Raw genomic sequence first — 21841 nt, 5'->3', positions numbered from 1 at the left:
AAGGAGACACATGCCCGATTCACTCTCTCTGTTATCAGATTTATTCATAACAGAACGAAAATCCAACCGTACTTGTATCAGGTACACATCTATGAGGCCCCATACAAAATATGTCCATGGGGATTATTTGACCGTATTTCTTAGGTAAAAATGTTGTTCTGTCAGTATGTCCATCCATCCATCCATATCACAAATGTCGGTATCACTGAAATTGTTTATTACTTTAACATTTTGATATTGCTTTTTTCCAGGCCAATATTTAAACTCGACTCTTCAGAAGTCATCGTTACAGATACCAAAAGAATCTCAAAGGGATGCTTTCCCCTGCTAACAGACAACCCCAAAAATCCCTGCCATCATCAAACGCTACTTCCCTGTTATTTACTAGATTGTAAGGTGGGAAAACACATTAAAACAAAATAACACACATATCAGTACTGGCCAAGATATTACTTCATACTGTCCCAATAACACATTTTAGCATGTGATTATGGTCCAATATTTAATTAGCAAAAGATAAATGTGATAGCAAATCTGCCTATGTCTGCCTATATAGCCAATACCACGGGTGAGATAAGCCGATTTGATCAATTTAACTAACGAGCAAAATAAAAGAGTGTTTTCGTTGAATGTGATGACATCAGCCAAAATGCAGTAAATCACAACTAAAGATGCAATACCCCCTACTTTTTATAGTTTTTATTTTTTACATCATCTGTCTACTTCACGATTTGCTTGTCAGTGTTTTCCATGACTTGCAGTATGATTCTAAATGCAATGTTCTGTATAACAAAAACAAAGCAGCGTTACACATTTGCAAGGTTTCAATATCCATGAACCATATCTAGCTACCAGGTGGCCTACAAAAAACGAATTGCTACCAAAAGTCTGTTTATTTCTGTATTTTTTATGACACATCTCGTTAGGTTGTGTAAGCATACCCAACATTGCAGCAGGTGTCATGGCTAGGACGACATCGGGCATAACAAGTAGTCGGATGCTGTTGCCGTTAATCCAAACTAGGGCTTCCCGTTATGGGCGCCGGTGAGGCTAATTTGATGTTTGTTGACAGCGGCTGGCGGCAACATGTCACGCGTGTCTCTTTGCCTCCTCCAGGTGCAGCCAGAAGACAATAATGAATGTCTCGTCTCTGGATCGCTGCATCTCCAAGACTCTGCCCTCAGTTTCTCTGTAAAAGAAAAAAAAAAAACACTCGAAAACAAACAACACCCTGGGACTTATTCCCAAACTAAAGCTCAGAAATATTGGTCAGTAGATGCATTTTTGTGTTTTTATGATTAGTGTAACATTAGTCAGTGTCGCTCCACAATATTGTGTCACTAGTTGCTCCACAATAGATATTTTTTGTACCGTTATTCCGTGAGAGGATGGCAGAAGGAGTGAACCTCACTTAGTCAATGCGACTTCCGACGTGCGCCATAAAGCCTAGCAGAAAATAGTGTGCTGTTTTCCGGCTAAAATGAACTCTAGGGAGACCCCCAAGTATTCCTGAAAGCCTGGCTGAAAACAGTGCACCATTATCTGGTAAGAAGAGGGCAGACTGAGGCCCTGACCTAATGCAATGCAACCTCTGGGTATGGCTCAAGTGTGCTAAAACGCTTGGCCAATGATGGCAGGCTGTCTGCCGGCTGAAACGAGAGCCTTAATTGAATCCTAACCTGTATTCCACGCATTTGTCTCTAGCTTGTGTGGGTGTTTTTTTCGATCAGTAAACTTTTGTCATCGTATCGTAAGCTGAAATATTCGTCTAACAACCACCTTCGCCCACCTAGAGTTTTGTTTGCCATATTTCTCTAGTCAATCACAAAAACAACAAGGTAAACCAACGTGCACACATTCATCCAATATGGCCGCCGGTACTAATGTTGCTCAGATGTAGATGACGTAATAAGAACTATCATAAATATGAGCTTAAAAAATGTCACTCAAAAGCCATTACACAGTGTTGAGTGCTTTGTTGTAAACCACTTTTTCTACTTCCCCGTGTTTGTTTGATTCTGGGTAGCATCTCGTTGGGTTTGGACATGTCTTTGTCCGCGACTGTGATAGGCTGGTGTATGCTGTCAGTAAAACCGCAGAGTGGGCGGGCACACAAGTCAATCTGTCCACCCAAACAAACTGCAAAACATGGCAACGGCTAGTATTTTAGCGATTTGTTACGTTTAAAAAAAATTCATCGAATAAATCGGACTCTAAAGAAAATCCGAAAAGCACAAAGAAATGGTGATCACCAGCGTGTGCTCCATGCATTGTTATTGGGTCCCAGCTAGAGACTGAGGCAGCATCAGAAGAGAATGCAATAGAGGCGCCGGATGTCTGACCTACTGCGACCAGGCAACATAACAACTCTCACAAACTCCTCCTGCAAAGCCTGTATCTCACTAACACCAGGTCCATTACCTTTCGCGGGAGGTCCTGGTCTCCATTAACCGTGATAACCGAAGGGATTACTGTATTTACAAATACGATGACTGGTCACCTCGCAGTGCTTTGCTTTTGAATGACAGTTGGTCAACAACAATTATTGATACAACGACAAAGGTTTGTACTTTGATGAGGATGGGATTTTCTAATATTGATATCAGACAGTGAGCAGGGGACATCCTGGACTGATTGCATGGCTCCTATTAAGAGACACGCTTACAACGCAGAGTTTAAACTCAAGGCGATCAGTCACGCAGTAGAACACGGGAATAGAGCAGGAGCGAGAGAGTTCAACATTAATGAATCGATGGCCAAGTAAGGAAGACTAAACAAAGTTTCCGTGGCAATAAAGCGAGATGTCCACAGTTAGAGGACATACTTCAACAGTGGGTTGTTGAACAAAGAGCAGGAAGTAGAAGTGTCAGTACAATAACTATTCGAATGAAGGCAACAGGGCTGGCACGGGAACTTAACATTAAAGAATTCAGAGGTTGGCCACACTTGGTGTGTGTTCACGTTATAGCAGGCCGAGACGGGAGTCGGAGGCGCAGTGTCAAACAAAGGTGCCAACGAAAGCTGCTTTATTGACATTTAAACTTGCAATCGAAACTTACAAAACAAAACAAAACACGAGAGTGGCTCGAGCCGGCAGAATTAAGAGTCCCCCTAGGAACTCGCTAACTGAACAATGGTTACATGGGTGAATTATGTAAAACCTACAACAACGTTTTACATTTTACAGTTATTATGTTAATGCTTTACTGTTATTGTTTTGCACTTGTTGTTTTTGCACATTACGAGTGTCACTATATTGCGATTCCACTAACGTTTCATTTACCATAACAGTATCAGACGGTTTTTTGCGTGTTGACTAAATGTAATGTTATGCCTTGATGTTGTTCAAAGATGTTAAAGATGTGTCACGAAAATGCTTTACCTCAGAGAAAATAATTAAACGGCTGTTTATTCATTTTGGGAGTGAATGGAGTTGTGGAAAGCTTGTTTGTTATCTATTAATAAAGTTTGACTGACCTATCTGACTGTTTTGTTGACATTCCCTTTAGCGCGGCACCATCTAACGGTTGCATAACGTAACTACATCCTCTACTGTAACCAAGTCAAGTTAAGTCACATTTATTTATGACGCCCTTAATCACAAAAATGTCTCGTAGGACTGCACAGGATTACAATTACAAAATCGCACAATTACCTAATAAACCAGAATGCACTTACAGCGCCTTATAATGGGGTGCGCCTTATGTATGGAAAAAGTTTAAAAATATATCATTCATTGAAGGTGCGCCTTATAACACATAATACACACACACACACACACACACACACACACACACACACACACACACACACACACACACACACACATACATAAGTATGCGTTTTTGTTAATCATTTCGTTTTGTTAATTTCCGCTCTTATCTGCTCCATATGATAAACACTTAATGTACTGCAAGTGGGAAGAGAAGTTAGAAAATTGCTGAAATAATTGTTTGTGTTGTTTATTTGGTTAATAAAATAAACTTGTTTGAACAAATGATCTCTGTTTTTATTGTACATAGTCTGTCTTGCTCTAAGTAAATAGGCACCACATTATGTTTGTAAGGTTTATTATGACTTAATAAGGGAAATTGCACTCATTAATAACAGAAGCAATTGGCCGAGGTTGACAGGTATTCGAAATACAGATAATGACAACAATGATGCAGCTCTTTTCTTTGTCATCAGCATTTAACTTTCTGTTTTGTCAGCAGCATGTTACCAGCTCCACTGGGTGGAATGAGGCTGTTTGCACAAACCACGCCACACAAGTGAACAAATTGATCCCATGTTTTTATGGACAACCCAAAAAAGTCAAAGGAGTTTGAAGGGTGTATCAGATTACAGTACAGTGGAACCTCGGTTTTCGAACCCTTTCAGTTCGAACAAATCGGTTCTCGACCAAAAATTTCGAAAAAATTCTTGCTTCGCTTCAAAAAAATCGGAGTTCGATCGCCGGTACGCTAGGGTGCGATGCTGAGCGGCGTACGGGTGTAGATCGTGTAGATTGCCCCCACCCCTCGTGAAGAACTGTTATGACGTGCGCGCGCACTTCTTTTCGCTTTTAATATCGGTGAACGGAGTGTTTTAGCCACTAATTATGCCTCCGAAGAAGGTCGGTGCAAGCAGCAAAGTTGCTACAGGTGAAAAAAAGAAGAGTAGTGCGTACAACTATTGCATTTAAGAAATAAATAATAGCAAAATATGAAGAAGGTGTGCGAGTTTCCCTTCTTTCGAGGGAATAGAGCATGGCTTCTGCAGACCACCACAAAGGTAAGAAATCCTATTCATAATTATTTTCTTTATCCTTTAACCGCTCACCACTTTTTGTGGAGACCCGGGACCTAAATGACGTGTAAACGACCTGATTTTTTTATTTTTACACGTTCATGTTAGCGTAGGCAGCACGGCGGCGCAGTGGTTAGCACATGTGCGGCACAGTTCATGTCATGGGAACCTCCTGTGTGGGTTCAAATCCAGCTCCAGACTTCCCTGTGCGGAGTTTGTATGTTCTCCCCGTGCTTGCGTGGGTTGCCCCTGGGCACTCCGGTTTCCTCCCACAATCCAAAAACATGCATTTCAGGTGAATTGGTCGGTCCAAATTGTCCCAAGGTGTGAATGAGCGAGTGAGTTGTCTGTTCCCATGTGCCCTGCGATTGGCTGGCAACCTGTTCAGGGTGTCCCCTGCCCACCTCCCGATGATTGCTGGGATGGGCTCCAGCACCCCCGCGACCATACTGAGGCTAAGCGGTGCAGCTAATGAGATGAGATGTTAGCGTAATCTTACGCAAACGTACGATTAGCCTGGGTTAGCTTCATGTTTACGTTCATGGTAAACATTCAGGGTGTTGGAACGGATTAAAACTATTTTACATTACTTTTAATGGGAAAAACGATTTCGGTGATCGAACAAATCGGTTTTCAAACATGGTTCTGGAACGGATTACGGTCGAGAACCGAGGTTCCACTGTCGTTTGTATGTCCCGAGAGTTCCTACTGCATACGTAGGCAAATGATTGCATCTCTAGTGCATGCAAACGCGAGTGCTTTCGTGTTTTTTTGTTTTCAATTGACATGTGGTTTTCAAGATCCCCTGTTTATAAAGACCTGTGTTAAAAAAAAACATGGGTACAAGTTGTACTTTAGGACATGTTTAATGACAATTTGGTGACAACATTCGTGAGCGATGAATGTGAAAAAGACAAGGTATCATGAACGCACCCTCGATTCCGCCCTACCAACCAACCTGTTGCTCGCTACGGGTGCCGCCTCCTTTCCTCTTTCGGCTATCCCTCTTGACTGACCGCCATCCTTGGTTCGCTCCCTGACTGTTCCAATCGGCGGTATCATGGCTACAAAAAAAGTCATAGTTTACGGCGGAAAGGGTGCATTAGGCTCTAAGTGCGTCCAGCATTTCAAATCCAAAGGATGGGTGAGTGAAACTGCGCTAACCTGAGAGGCTAGTTTAGCTAACAAGAACGCTAGCCACTGTAAAATAAAAGTTTCACTTGTGTAAATGTTTACCTTTTTTAGTGGGTTGCCAATATCGACTTGGGAGCAAACGAGGAGGCCAACGAGAACGTCATAGTCAAGTTGGCGGACTCGTTCTGTGAGCAGGCTGGACAGGTGAGCAACTACATTGATAACGATATATCGCAACACGTTTACGATATAATTAATTGGTGCGTTCAAATGCAGTATTGACGTGAGCTGATGTTGCGTTCAGGTGACCAGCTCCAGCGTATGTTTAGCTAGTGATGCGTTCATGATATTGGGAGATCGTGCTTTAAGCCACCCCAAAATCATTGTCCAAGCGCACCAAAGACATCTCCTTTCGTTTAAGAAATATGCATTCAACTGACAAAATAGGATGCGTTCATTAAAACAGTGTGCTATCCTACCGTACCGCACAAAATTTCCCAATTTTAGCTTTGCTTTGAAGCATGCTAATTTTAACATTCATCAGTATCAGTGGGTGGCAGAAGAATACAGTTTTGTTTTCCAATTACGTACTAACTATCTTAAAACTAAGTAGGACAGGGAAGTATTTTGTTTTATGAAGGTGTGTAAGATTGCACTGCGAAAATATTAAATAAGTCAAACAAAATATTTTGCTGATAGTAATTACTATTTTTTTGATTTTACTAGAAAAAAGTGTGAACGTAGTAAAATAAATTTGGTTTGGGCAGATAATTATCACGCATTTTAAATGTTACTTTTGTTAACCCCCCCCCCCCCCCACCAAAAATTATATGTAGTATAACTTGTTAAAAACATACTAAAACAACAAATTACAGCGACATTTTAAACCGACATGAGTAACCTGTATTACATCCGGGGCCACGGCGAACTCACATCACGAGAAAAACTAAACGGTCGATTTTGGCATTATCATTTAAGCTTTCGAAGAAAAACAGCTTGAAACTGGTGCCGCAATTATTTGTTTCAACATTTCCATTTGACTATTCATTCGGATTTTTAAATGGAAAAAAGTTTGCCTTGGCTCAAAAAAGGTTGAGAAACACTGAAATAAACGATAACACAAGTGATTTTTTTCTATCATTTTTAACAATAGTTATTCATATTTACTGATGCACTTTAAATAAATAGATGTATTTCCTCGACTGCCTTTTTGAAAGACCCTTTGTTGTAAAGCTGTCCTGTGACCAGAGACCTCATCTGATACAGATTATTTTCAAGAGTTACTACCGCCCCTGCCTCCCTCCCCCTTGCAGCGCATGACTCTCCTACAACTTTTTTTAAACAATGGTTTTAATTTAGTTATATTTTTCCCTGCAGGTTACATCTGATGTTGCGCAGTTGCTTGGGGAGACAAAGGTGGATGCCATTTTGTGCGTGGCTGGCGGATGGGCCGGAGGAAACTGTAGTTCCAAAGGTAATTGGACAATGTGTAGTATTAAAAAATATATAAAGTATCACAGTGTTTGATAACCTTTTTTGGGCCAAGGAACACATTTTTCACTCAAAATCTTGAAGCACGCTGTCCTTTAAAAAAAAAAAAACTTCAATGATCATGTGGCCTAAATTGACGGCATTGTTTTTTCTCATAATTTGTGGTCACGGGGGCTCATGAGGTAATGCAGGTTATTTTTTTTCATTAATACTTTTGCTATAATCTTAGGCTAGGTTCACACTGCAGGAAAATCTTTTTTTTTTTTTTTTTTTTTTTGCAAGGACGCGATCTGCATCCAATCTCCTATCTGTAAAGTGCGTCTGAATGGAACATATCCGCTTTATTTTTCACACCAGACCCAGGCCAAATTCATATGTGGTTCTAAATCCGATAAATATCCGATCTTTTGGAATATGACTTCTGTCTGAATGGCAAAGGTGCATTCATGCGACCTGCACATCATTTATAGGCGTGGCTATTCTGCCTTCAACCAGGCAGGAAAAAGCAGAGAAATAAGCAACCACGGCGGCTGAAAATACCATGTGTCATTAAATCTCAAATTGATGGAAGATGTACACTTGTTTATGGGGAAAGCAAGGTTTTGGATTTTGTTAATATATGGGGTACAGGACTTAACTGTTCACATCCATTAATACTTCCACAAACATGAGTGCATTGCGTTTGACGTCACTTGTCGTCTTCTCCTCATGCGGACCAGTTTCTTGTGGCGTTCACACGGGAATATCTAGTCGCTTACAAGTCTCATTTGTTTGGAAATGTGAAAGGAAGTAGAAAAAGTTGTTTTACAAAAACATAAAATTTCACCAAAATATGGAATTTAGTATTAGGCTCTGCAGGGTGAACCTAGTCAACAATTCTACTATAGTTTTATACAAAATTAATAATAATAATTATAGTATATTGCGCTTACTGGCATGTTCCCTGGAAGAAACCAACAACACTGAATAATACAGTAGTATCCTGATATGAAATTGGGCAATTTCCTGTAGTACATTGGAGAAGGTCTCAAGGCACACTAGTGAAAGTTGAAAAACAGTCATATTAGATTTAAAATGTACTTCCATCAATTTTATTTCACCATAAAGAATATTCGAGAAGTAAATACTAATTCAAAAAACCTTCAAGCTATTTCTTGTCCCGAATAGATAGTTTTGGGCTTGAAAATTGGCAATTTTAGCATCGTTTGTGTATCTTTGACATGCGTCTCAAACTCAATTTTCTTGTGGCCCGCCGGAGTTGGGTTCCAGGTAGGAGAGCCGCATTTGGTTTTCTACACAAATTACATGTCTGATCTCAAGCTTCCTTTTTTTCTACACAAAAAAAGATCTAAATATAGACAAGTAACAAGATCAAGACATGATAAGAAAATACAATAATTAGTAATATATTAAAACAATCTTGAGGAACATAAGACTTGAGAAACCAATTACAGTACAGACAGACGCTGCCCGACCTACGAAGAGTTAGGTTCCGGACAATCGTTGGTAAGTGGAATTTGTTTGTGAGTTTCTTCAGTGCTTTTTTTTGTATGTTTATGGTTTATATAAGTATGTTTAAGGCTTGTATAAGTAACTTGTAATGTTTTGTAAAAATAAACATTTAATAAAACAATATTTTCTATAAAGATGAATAAAGTGATGTTTTACTTACCTTTTTACTTGCACTTCAAAAGGTCCTCTTCCGTGGTAAAAAGTGGCCGAAAATAAAGCGTTCTGACCATTTTCTCAAACGCATCAAGCTTTCTTTTTCCACTTTCGTCTCAAAACAAACGGCTTCCCTCTTTCTTTACACTTTACACCAACCATATTGAATGGATCCACATGATATTTAACGATAAAAATGTCAAGTTATTAGCGCACAGGAGATAGTATAGACATAGATAGTAAGGAATGTTTACACATGAACTAGGAAGAGGAAGCGTATTTTTTTCACCTCCACACGCCAGTAGCGGCGGAAAAAAGCACTACAGTAGTGTACTAGGAAAAAGGTGCACACAATACAAAATCTAACTTACAGCAATGTCCGTGTATTTTTCGACATCCCGAAAAAAATTATTGTATATGCCAGAATCCGTAAGTCGGAGGTTCGTAAGTCGGGCGGCGTCTGTATGTGAGTAGAAAAATGGATTTAGTCAGAATTGACTATCTGTGTGTTGTCAGTCTATTTTGATATGTCTATTTCGCTACGTATATTACACTATATCTATTTTGCGTAGTCTTATGCTGTCAATGCCGCGTTTAAAGCACAGTGCAGACATAAGTCGCATTTTGCAAGACCGTGTTTCTTTTTATTTCAAATCTTGTATGCACTGTAATTTCTTGGCTGCATTTTTAATGGAGTTTTCCCAAATTCGAGCCCGGCTCAACTAATCAGCACGAAACATCCATATGATTAAATTTCATATAAAGGCGTTGTCTCAAACTATTGTCACGAGGGCCGCCGGTTGGAGACCCCTGATCTATGAGTTTGTCAGACACAATTCCTCATAATAACCAAGAAGACAAAATGGCTACTTATAAAATACAAACCTCTTGTCAAATTTGGGGCTTGGGTTTTTCAAGACTTTATTGTGTGTGCTGATTGAAGGTATGATGATTTTGAGGTCTCATGTTTTCGAAAAGGGCATCATCACATAGTGTGTTTGCTTTCCAGAAATGTATAAGAACACAGATCTCATGTGGAAACAAAGTGTGTGGACGTCCACTATCTCCAGCCACCTAGCGGCCTTGCACCTAAAGGCAGGAGGTCTGTTGACTCTAGCTGGGGCCAAAGCCGCACTATCGGGCACTGGGGGTAAGCTCTATCCTTGTGTGTTTGTGTGCGTTTACTATTCTCATCCACGTGAAAATATTGATCCGCGTGTTGTTGTCTTGCTTGTCAATATAGATGATGCGAGTAATAGAAAGCACAGCGGGGAATCGACTCTCTTATCAGAAGATGCGCCGATAAAATGGATCTGAGCATGAGGGGAAAAAAATGGACAATTCTATGCCTCGTAAACAGAAAATCTATTCCTTGATGGGCCCGTTTGTCCATCAGCCGACGGGCTGACCTGGCTGCGACCCAACCGCCTCGTTTCGATCACTGGCAAAGTGAGGCCGGGTCAATATTTAGAAAGTCGCAGCCAGAGTTCATGTTAGAAGACTGCCCTACAAACTTTTTTACTTGTTATCCTAGTTGCACGGTCTTTAGCTCTTTCTATTATTTTGCCCAATTTTGTGATAAGGATGCAAATTGACCTGAAAGCCTAAAGTAATTTGTTTCAGAAAACGTACAAAAACAGACAAATAAATGAAGGTATGTTCACTGATAGTGGTTACTCTGGTTAAAATGTAATTTACACATTTTATTAAAAAAATCAACAACTGTTAAACCTACATCATAAACCAAAATTAAAATAGTCCCTCATCTATATGGATTTTTAGGCCAATACGAATACTGATTTTGAGCAGGAAAACAAAAACCTGATAGCAATTCTTGAAAAAAATATTAATTTAGGCTTAATAATAGAGTATGATGAAGTTGCTCTTAGAGTCATTTCCAAATAGGTTTTAAAAAGACGCTTGGGACAACACACTCATATTTTTTACTTGCTAGGTTCATGTGCTGATAGCAAAGTGTGCATTTAGGGTACTTCTACAACATAAGTCACTTCGGTTTTCTTTGTTTTATAACATGTTAAGGAGGAAAAAAAAAGTTCATTTGATTATTATCTGCTGCAGATTAATCTGTTGGGAATTCATTAAAAAAAAAAAAATCTGATTTTTGTCTACCTAACATTATTTTGTGTTGCCATGGCAACTCTTTTGCCATGCTATTTAAACACTTGCATCATTAGGTTTCTTATTGCCAATTAACATTAAAACAAAACATGCTTGTTAGATCAGCGTCAAACATGGATCTAATCTGCATGCTCTCTGATAGCTGAGGTCCGAGCCCTCCATACTGACTTAAAAGAACAATTTGCTTGGGTTTTTAACCCAAGAAAATCATATTTTAAAATCCCCCTCCCCTCTTTTCCCATTGGTCCATTTTTCTTTATTGCCGTGCCAACAAACTGAGCCTGTCAGGAATTCTTGGGATTCTTTGGCAAACCACTGCACTAAGTGCATGGCGACATGTTAGTGTATCCAGATGCTGAAGCTACAAAATGTTTTCATCCAAACTCTCTTGTTTTCACAACTCTGCGCCCCCCTACTCATTTCCTGCATCGACCTGAAGGCATGATGGGTTATGGGATGGCCAAGGCCGCTGTGCACCAGCTATGTAAGAGCCTGGCCGGCAAAAACAGTGGAATGCCGTCAGGGGCCTCTGCCGTGGCCATCTTGCCGTAAGTCCTCAATTGCTGCCATTTTAAACATCTTCAGAGCTAATCTTTTGAAATTCACTACACAAGCTTTACCCCCTCTCGATGGAACTCTTGGTTTATGTAATGTCAATATGTTTTCAGTGCATCTTTTACGAAAAGAATTCCAACAAGAGCAGGGATCTCCAACCTTTTTGAAGCTGAGAGTTGCTTTTTGTTACTTATTAGCGCAAAAGGCTACAAGTTTGATATGCATTTATCAAATAACATGTTATTACTCATTTATTGTTATTACCAAGTTGTAATCATTAAAGGTTAAAATTGGCTCAGTCAATCACTAAACATTAAGCAAGTTAGAAGTCAAATTTCCTAGAAATTGACAATGACCCTAAATATATTTACAGAACCAGTCCACAGGTTACTCAGATGGTCTTAAGGAGCTACCTGGCGCCCGCACACCACTTTGGAGACTCCTGATCGAGAGTCACCAAAGTCACAAGTGCTTTGTGAAGCTGCAGTTGTCCATTTTTCCCTTTTTAATGACTCAACATTAAACTAAAGGAATTATATACACCTTTTACATTCAAAACCATTAGCAGTTTTATGAAACGTATGAATGGCTGCCATAAATTAATTCTAAAATTTAAAATATGTTGCCATTCTTCAATTTTAAAACATATGCAACAAAAATACTTCCCATTTTAAGTTTTACTTACAATTTATTTTAAAATAATTGGTTACATACCCGACACTATTCTGAAAAACACCATAAGTAAATATTCAACCTTAAAATAATGCAAAATAATAGTTACATCAAAACAAGTATTTAATATGAATAATCTTCCATAGTATACTGCACCAGTTAATAGCAGTTTCAATAAAAACTACAAAAACTGAAGAACATTTGTATTGAAAACCTTGATTTTCTTTTTTACAAATACATTATTACAAATTTTATTTCACTTTCTGGTCAAAAAGAGGCTATTATGCATACAAAATTTTGACACATATTGGGGTCACTAGAACTCTGTTGCAAATGAAAAAAGCAGCACCCACCACAACATGAAAATGGCAGTTGAATATATTTCTGGTATTTTTTAACAAATATCTATTTAAATACAAAAACAGTAGGGTTATTGTATTTATATTGTCCCACATTGCCTATAAAAAATCTCTATATACAGTCATACCTCTACATACGCATTTTTCAGGTTACGAGCTAACTGAGCGCAAAAAAATTACCTCACGGTACGAATTTATTTTCAGAATACGAATAAACAGACCAGAATCGTGCACGCTGCCTTTTGGCGCTCTGCAGTACTGTACTGGGCAAGCCGCTTCGTATGCGTGAGCGCCGGATTGCTCTTGTGTCTACCGCTTATTCTTTGTGCCCAATTCCCATTTGTGTCCACTTCCGGTCCCATTCCCACTCTGTAAACAGTACTGTACTCTACTATATGCTAGCGAAAAGAAACATTAACGATGGATCCCAAGAATGACATTCGGAAAAGTGAGCTACAAGGAGAAATGAAACGGAAATTATTTTTTTCTGGACATTGCAACAAAGCAGAAAATAATTGAACCGGTATGACAAGGGTTACTTGTGACGTCACCAAAATATATGGCTGTAATACAGCCACGATCGCCACGATTATTTAACAGAAGGAAGCGCTAAAAGGCCTCTCGGTTGTTTCGAAGAAAAGATCGCCTTTGAACGGTGTGATGGAGAGGTTGTTGCTTCTGTTGATTAAGGGAAAATAAATTGCAAAAAAACAGGATGCAAAAACACTGCTGAGGACCAGTAAACAAAGAGGCCATTTAAAAAGAGAATATTTTTGTTATTTCCTTTCTTTGATTTTTTTTTACATTGTGGTGCCTCTCATTTTTTGTTTGGTATTGTAGGTTTTTTTTCATTACTTGTTTCATGTTCTGATGCTTTTTATGATTTATCCCCCCAAAAAAATCATAATTTTACATTTCTTGGAATAGATTAGCGAATTTACATTGAAAAGTCGCTTCTACTTACAAATTTTTCAGGTTACAAATCTACTCCCGGAACGAATTAAATTCGTAAGTAGAGGTATGACTGTAAATCGATACGAATATTAATTATAACTAATAAATGTAATTTATATTGTATTAGGAAGATGCAAATGAGCCATTTAATTAAAGTGTAACAGACAGACACTGTGTTGAATGTTACACGCCATGTCCAGCACAGGCGGGCAGATAAGCAGCAAAGCAAAAGATAAGCACCAGACAAACATCACATATCCGGACGCAAATGTCAGAGCTTTGCCGGGGTCTGTTTTAGCTGAACGGTGTCCTTTAACATAATCGTCATGGCCATCTTAAATGTTATTTCTTGCCTTTGTTTGCATTGGCGGGTGTAGATACATTGTGTCTTGCATTTGCTTTCCTTTTTGTAGCCCGAGCAACAACGGCTGCATGCTGAAGGGAAGCTGTCACATCTGTTTTGCATTAGCCCAATGACTTGCATTTCAGCCGCTTTGCACCAGCACACACACTCTCATCAGTCACATGACCAAGGCCTCACATCACATTGGGATTCGTTTGTGGTAGCCACAACATTAGGCACAAAGGCATATGTTTTATCGTTGTTGTTTTCACTGGACATCACTTTAAACTATCATATGGAGTCTCTTTAATTGCCCACAGCATTGCTTGTTATGAGTCAAGGCCAGACAGGCACTGATTGTCATCTGCCTCCACCTATCTTCAGAGTTACCTTGGATACGCCCATGAACAGGAAGTTCATGCCAGATGCCGATTTCGGTACGTGGACGCCTCTGGAATACGTTGCAGAGTGAGTAGTTTCTCAGATCACCAGCAATATTTAACCAGTCAACATAACTCAAAAGAGGGCATACTTGATTGATGTTTTGGTTAAAACATTTGAGTCAGTTTACTTATGGTTAATGTTTTTCATTTTAATGGCATCGATTTAAATTATTTCCTGACTCTTTTTTCAAATAAGAATAAGAGCAAATTCATTTGGATCAGGAGTGGGAAATCTTTTTGAGTGACTGGCTGCATTTTGTTAAATGGTTTGGAAAAGTGGTCGAGTAAAGAGGGAAAAAATAATCTGAGTCTGGGTCCGATACCTCGTCAATGCATTAATACATCTATACATTTTATTTTTTAGTAATAGACCATTCCATCAAATAGGAATGATAGCTAATTAGGTGTCAAATAACACATACTGTCTCTTTAAAATAGATGTGTCTTATCTAGCAATGGATACATGTCTTTGTTTATTTCAAGAATATTTATTACCTAAAATGTTATTTATATATTTTCATTGTTGATATTGTTTTTAAAATGGTCAATAATTTAAGTAATTAGTTTATTATTTGCTAGGTAAGGTCATTTGTTTGTTTTAGGGATGATTTTTCTCATTTTATAAGCAAAACCCTCACAAGATTGAGATTTGTTGGGTGTCCGAGGGCCACGTATATAAAAAAGAATCCGTCCGTCAGGGGAAATGAAAATTGATTGTTTCGATTTTGGGGCTTTTTTTTTTTTTAAATGAATGTGATGACCTCACATGTCATCAATGTGCAACATAATAATAATTATTATTGTCTTCTTATTTCTCTGATAAGAAAAAATCATCTTAAAATAAGAAAAATAATGCAAACCTATTATTATTTGAAAAGAAGTCATCTATTGTGCCCCGTTTTGAGGAGTAATTTTGATAACATGCATTCAAAAACTCAGAATGCAAAAGTGTTATGACATTTGATAAATATTTAGAGAACATATGAGAAAAGAAAGCAAATGCGGGGAAACATTATTCAAGTTTATAGTTGGCACAGTACACTTTAATGTGAAAAATATTTTTTTTCATGAACAGTGACACAGAGGGACACCGGGGACAAGAGTGGCACCAAAACAACTTTTGGCTTGGCAGGCCAGATTAAAAAGAATGACTGGCGCATATGCTCCACTGGCCATTGTTTGCCCACTCCTAATTCAGAGTGATCTTCATTGTGTGGAGGGAAAAAACACATCAGATGACTCAAAGGGATTAGATTGAGATTAGATAAGAGGCGAGAGACACAAATATAAAAAGTAATCCGTCCGGCAGAGGAAATGAAAAGCGATCGTTGCGATTCGGGGGATTTTTTTTTTATTTTTTATTTTTTTTATTTTTTTTAGTGGGATGACCTTGCACGTAATCAACGTGCGACATAATTCCCTGCTCGTCACGTCCATACCTGACCCTTCATGGGTCAGAAAAGAAATCCTTATGGGCAACGGTTATATAACCTTATTTTAATTTAGTAAATGAATAAAAAAAATTACGCACGTTTATCGAACATTGTTAGATTAGACATGGCACTCCAGGATATAAATTTAATAAAGACATTGAAAAAGAAAATGAAAAAAATGTCCAGGATTAAAAGTCAAACATATCTTCAAGGTAGTGCTTGGAGACTGTGGCTTTGGTTGCATCAGAACAAAAGTTGAATGAAAATAGTGCGATGCCATTATTGTAAAATACATCAATAAATAAAATATGAATACCCATATTTATATCCATTGAAAATCTAATGTCAGGCAACTAAGCTGCAACAATGAGCCAATAAAATCGATGATTAAAAGTCTTTGCAACAAATTATTTCATCGATTTGCTGTGTCGCGCAATTTATGCGTCAATCAGCACTTCGCGGATCCAGTGACGTCACACGCAACGTGAGGCAGCCAGCATAACAGTGCAAACTAAGGAGCTATTTTCAAAGGCTTCAGTAAATTAAACTCATGAAATATGACGGACATGCAAAAGTGTGGAAGAGTACCGTATTTTCCGCACTATAAGGCGCACCTAAAAGTCTTAATTTTTTTCAAAAGCTGACCATGCGCCTTATAATACAGTGCGCCTTATATATGGCTCAATATTAAGTCGCAAGGTCTCGCAACTTACGCAACAGCCGCCGACTCGTTTTTCCCCCGAACGTGGAGTAGTCCGCGGTGTATGCTGGGATTTATATACTGGCGTCTCATTGGCTAACCAATGTGTCAATCATCATTTGAATCGATCGCTATTGGCTGAAGTTATTCGAAGCCTCGGATAGGCTAGAGGGCCAAAACAAACCCTGCAATTGGCCGAAAAAGATGTGTCAATCATCAGTTAAATCGATCGCTATTGGCTGAAGTTATTCGGAGCCTCGGATAGGCTAGTGGGCCGAAACAAACCCTGCAATTGGCCGAAAAAAATGACTGTGAATAGCAAGCTTGCTAAAGTACGCCATAAAGAAACATGTTTCATTAGTCTGTATTTGTAAATATTTTACTCTCCTGGATTTACTACACTCACGGTTGTAAGAAGACCAAGGTTGCGTATCATTATTGAACGTGAGAACTTAGGTGAGCTATGCGGCTTTATATTTTCCCGGTATCTTGTTTTAGAACGATCTTGATGTTGCTGTGATGAGTTGAGTGAATTAAACTCAATTCCAAGTGTTTTTTGTCATATGCACAGTAAAGTTGCGAGCGAAAAAGAAAATGGAAACTAAGGAATGGTTGGCATTTCTTGAATCCTAAGACTTTAACCTTCCAAATGATATTTGAAACGATGCATTTGAGTGACATCGTACGGACACCGCATCCGCACGTGTCTACGACACATATTTGCATCTTTGCAAGCTTTGGGAATGTTAAGGGGGTAATAAGTTTGTCTGAATCATCTGACTGTTTTGTCGACGTTCCCATTGTAGCGCCTTATAATCCGGTGCGCCTTATCTATGAAAGATATAGGACCAAAAACTTTTTTTGGGGGGTGCGCCCTATAACCCGGTGCGCCCTATAGTGCGGAAAATACGGTATATATTAGTAGGTTTATAGCATATATTCGTATGTATTTTATTAGTTAATTGACAAACACTGATTTTTTAATTTTTATTGTTTGTTATAGTAGAAGACTCGGTTTTGTCCACGATTTATTAATTTATCCACAAAGTTTTATTATTTTTGAATAAAGAAGGATAAATCAATTATGTGTTTTTGATCTGCTTCATAGAATAATTGGATTAACAAAATAATCATCAGATTAATCAATTACTAAAATCTAATGAGTTGCAGACCTACACAACAACGTTGATGATGATTTTCCAAAATGATGCCAATTGTTGGTGTCCTTTGAAATAATAAATAAATAATGGTTGATGTGATATGAAAATCTGAAGATTCTGTAAATGTTTTAAATTTCTAAAAAAAAATAGTCCAAAAATGTGTGCGGCAACCATTTCCGTCCCGCAGACCAGTTTAATATCTGACTATATTCCCGTAGCCCGGCTCAATGATAACGGTATCAACAATAACAATACTACTACTAATTTTAATGGGCCCAAATGCACTGTGTAAACACTAGACCACTAAGGATCTGACAAAGGAAAAGGCATTCGATTTTGTCTCATTACTCTATTTTTACTCACGGTACCACTTTGCACATCGTTGTTTTGGGTGAACTCTTGCCCATAATGCTCCATTACAACATTCACGACGTAGAATTGTGAGTAAAAATAGTCTGATAATGAGATGAAATCTTGTACTTTTTCCTTTATCATCCCCTATCCTAGTGCTTTAGTGATTAGGATTCAACACTCTCAACACCGCGATCTGGGTTCGATTCCTGTTGCATCCAATGTTGAGCAAATTAGGTCAACTGATCAATCATTGCTCAAATATGGTGATATACTACCGTTATCATGCACCCAAACTCTGAGCTTTTTCGAGTGGAAAAAAATGTATACACTGGTAATAGTTTGTGGTTTATTTAATTTATTTAATTTCATCGTCAATACTAAACACTTTTGGGGACTCATCCTGTTTGGAATGACATCTGTTGAAATCGAATCAGACTCATGTATGTTCCTTTTAATTGTCACATTTGTTAACAGCTGTGATTATGATTGCATATGTAAACAGAGGCTCACAAAATCTACAACCTAAGGTGTTTGCTGACACTTTTCACCTCTCTTGATGTCCTGCCACCTTTTTCAGAACCTTCTTCAAGTGGGCCACCTGCAGTGAGCGGCCGCCATCGGGCAGCCTGATACAGTTGCTCACCTCCGGCGGGAAAACCGAAGCCGTGGCAGCGCCGTAGAGGACGGACAGATAGACTGCTGTGGCGGAGCTGTCGTCAGGGGCGAAAATGGAAGATAAGGACGGGAGGAGATAGAAAAGAGGCGAAAGAATTTGAAGGCAAAGAGGGAAATGGGTACTGACTGAATTGATGTTACATGAAGGAGAACAGCGCCATCTGGATGTGGATGTTACTCTGTGACTGTCAACAATGTGATTAAAAACAATACCAAGGACCAATGTGACCAAGGTTTTTTTTATTGGTGTGATAACAAGGGAAGAACCAATGAATTACCTTATTTCCCGCACTATAAGACGCATCAGATTATAAAGCACATGGAATTAAAACTACATTAAGAGCTAGGGTTGTATAAAATATAAATACATTTTAATTAATATAATTCAATTAATAGAACATAGATTAACACTGAAATCTGGTTTCACTACTAAAAGCAAACATACAATTAAGATGCATACCACTCAAAGGCAGAACAGTTACCGTAAGCAGTGTTATTTAACAACATTTCAAACAAGAGTAATATTGTACAAAAGTTATCATATGTTTGATAATTACGGACAATTATTGTCCAAAGTGATGCGCAATAAGCATTCAGAAGTTGGTGTCTGAGCTACTGTCCAAGTTCATGTCATTTCCTTTTAGCAACCAACAACATGTTAACCACCATGTAAGACGCACTTATATTTATAAGGCCCGGGTTTAAATTTCTGCCCAAATTGGGCTTTTTTGGTGTGCTTTATAGTCCGGAAAATATTGGTCATAATCTAAAAGGATTGTTAGGGAATATACAAAAATAATAAGGATTGGTGAGCTCTAATCAATGTCAATCTAATACTATGCAAGTCATTGTGTTCTTTCAGTGTCTAAAATAACATCTGCCCGGACGCCCGGGGCATGCATCTTTTACGTCGGGCGTCCAACTTTCAAAACGTCTCTGCCCGATTGGCCGACAACTTTTTCAAGAAAAAAAAAAAAAAAAATATATATATATATATACTTTTTTTTTTTTCCAAATCAAACAATTGCTTTATTCCGATTTCGAAATCTTCGTTCGGTTTGGAAATTTTGGAATTTCAGTTCGTTAGGCAATTTGCATACTCGGCAGCCAATCAGAGGCCTGCATCAAATGACTCCGTGCTTCCGGACCTTCCCGAGCGTTACAAGGTCGTGCATTTGCATATCATTTTCCAAAGTAGACGCACAGAGAACACAAGAAAAATTGAGAAGTGGTTAGGAATCAAGCCAAAACCTCAGCCCCAGAAGACCCGAGATTCAAAAGAAGCTAACAAAATGTATGACACTACAAAAAGTAAACGTACATTAAAAGCATTGTGGAAAGAGGAGTTCACATGGCTTGTAGCAGACGACGCAACGCAAACATTGCATTAATGAAGATGAGTAAATAGAGGTACATACTGATGGCAGATGGAAAACAGCAATGTCATATACATGCAATGAATGTTATAAGTAGATTTATAATAGAATAGAATATACCTTTATTGTCATTGTTACAACAGGGGTTGAATATATTGTGACAACGAAATTGGACATGGCACTCCAGTTCCACATTTTACAGTGAGGAGAAAGAGAACAGAGATAAAGGAACAAAGAAGATGTTTGTACTGTCCTTGTTGCATAGGCTTTGTTTTCCTCTGGAGGGGTGTGTATGAGGGGGTGAGGGACAGACAGAGATGGCCGGATCCAACTAGATGTTTGATCTTACTCTACACACGGTCCAGTGTTTTTTCCCTAATTGCTCAGTCCACGTATTGAATGAATTTGGGAAGTACAGTCCTTAAGCATGCCTGAATAAAGTCGCCGGCGACGATAAAAGTTCCGTCGGGGTGTGTAAGCTGCTGTTGATTGATAGCAGCAGGCGGGAGATTTAATAGACTTAATTTTGAAGCGTTGTGTTTTATATTCTGATTATCAATCCTTAATACTTTGCAACAATAGGTTTTTTGGCGATGAGTCATCTTATTGTGTTTCAAGTTGTGAAAAATGGGGCAGGCAACTTTTCAGAGTTGTCTACCCTGGTGTCCGGTAACTTTTTGTCATGAGTTTCAGACACTGGTTCCTTCAAGGGTCAGTGTGTATTTGACAACTAGATGTCGTTGTATGTAGTGGTGAAACAAAAAATGAGCGCTAAAAAGCGCAAAAAAGAATACAAATTTATGGAGACTGAATGTGACCAAAATGAACCTTTTTACTGCTCATTTTTTGCCCAGCCTTTTTGAGGTTTTTTTGGTTACCATAGTAGCAAAATGGCGAACATTTCTGTCGGGTCTCTTTAAGTGAGCCTTACTTATTATATAAATAAACTCAAATTTCTTAATACACAAGTATGATTCAAATACATCTTTATACAGTACTTCATTTATTTTTGCCTTTTTTTTAATCAATATAGTTTTTTATATTACTAGTGGTGTGAGAGGAGATGGTTAAACTGAAGTTTAAAAGACAATGGATACAATTTCTGCCCTTGAGCCAAGTTTAAATCAATTTGTGCACTCACATATTTAATTTAAATCGTTATTATTTGCTTACTTATCATGGTTTCAATACTTCGCAGATATTTACTGTGCATTGCAATCTGCATTCTGATTGGCTAAACAATCGCCCTGCTTCTTTTCTGCTTGTGTCGGCCTGAATGTCAGTGTCAATACAGTCGGAGTTGTACACATTTGAAAAAACAGTTTGACAAACCTACATTATGTATGTGCTATATTTTAATTTTTAAGTTTTCCTAAAGCCACCATGTCAACAAAATGCCCTCGGTAGACAAAAGGACAGGCGGCTGGGACGAAAAGGCAGAGTAAGGTGGTTTTTATCGCCAACAAAGTTGGACTTCGTGACCCACTAAACTTGCTCTAGAGCCGCCTGTGTCTCTTTGCTGCTCCCTATTGGCTCCCTGGCACTTTTTAAAACATTTTGATAATGGAAAAATATATGGTTTGTGTCAAAAACGACAAAC

General features: G+C 38.5%; 1 protein-coding gene and 1 long non-coding RNA gene across 2 annotated transcripts; one reads left to right on the top strand and one right to left on the bottom strand.

The window, feature by feature from the left end:
- Positions 1-878: 878 nt before the first annotated feature.
- LOC148359604 (uncharacterized) lies at positions 879-6209 on the bottom strand. The gene is made up of 3 exons (XR_015851250.1): positions 6025-6209; positions 5747-5852; positions 879-1189 (listed from the first exon to the last, which is right to left on the bottom strand). It is a non-coding gene; the product is annotated as an uncharacterized LOC148359604 (long non-coding RNA).
- Positions 5754-19093, top strand: qdpra (quinoid dihydropteridine reductase a). The gene is made up of 7 exons (XM_088343263.1): positions 5754-5932; positions 6034-6126; positions 7300-7396; positions 10088-10228; positions 11657-11765; positions 14485-14568; positions 18768-19093. Exons 1-7 carry the CDS (start codon positions 5849-5851, stop codon positions 18868-18870), a joined length of 711 nt encoding a protein of 236 aa, XP_088199389.1. The 5' UTR covers positions 5754-5848; the 3' UTR covers positions 18871-19093.
- Positions 19094-21841: the final 2748 nt, after the last annotated feature.

Source organism: Urocampus carinirostris, chromosome 9, assembly GCF_059441175.1.
Source record: "Urocampus carinirostris isolate Australia breed hairy pipefish chromosome 9, RoL_Ucar_1.0, whole genome shotgun sequence".
Taxonomy (NCBI): domain Eukaryota; kingdom Metazoa; phylum Chordata; class Actinopteri; order Syngnathiformes; family Syngnathidae; genus Urocampus; species Urocampus carinirostris.
This window is presented reverse-complemented; position numbering and strand designations above follow the sequence as displayed.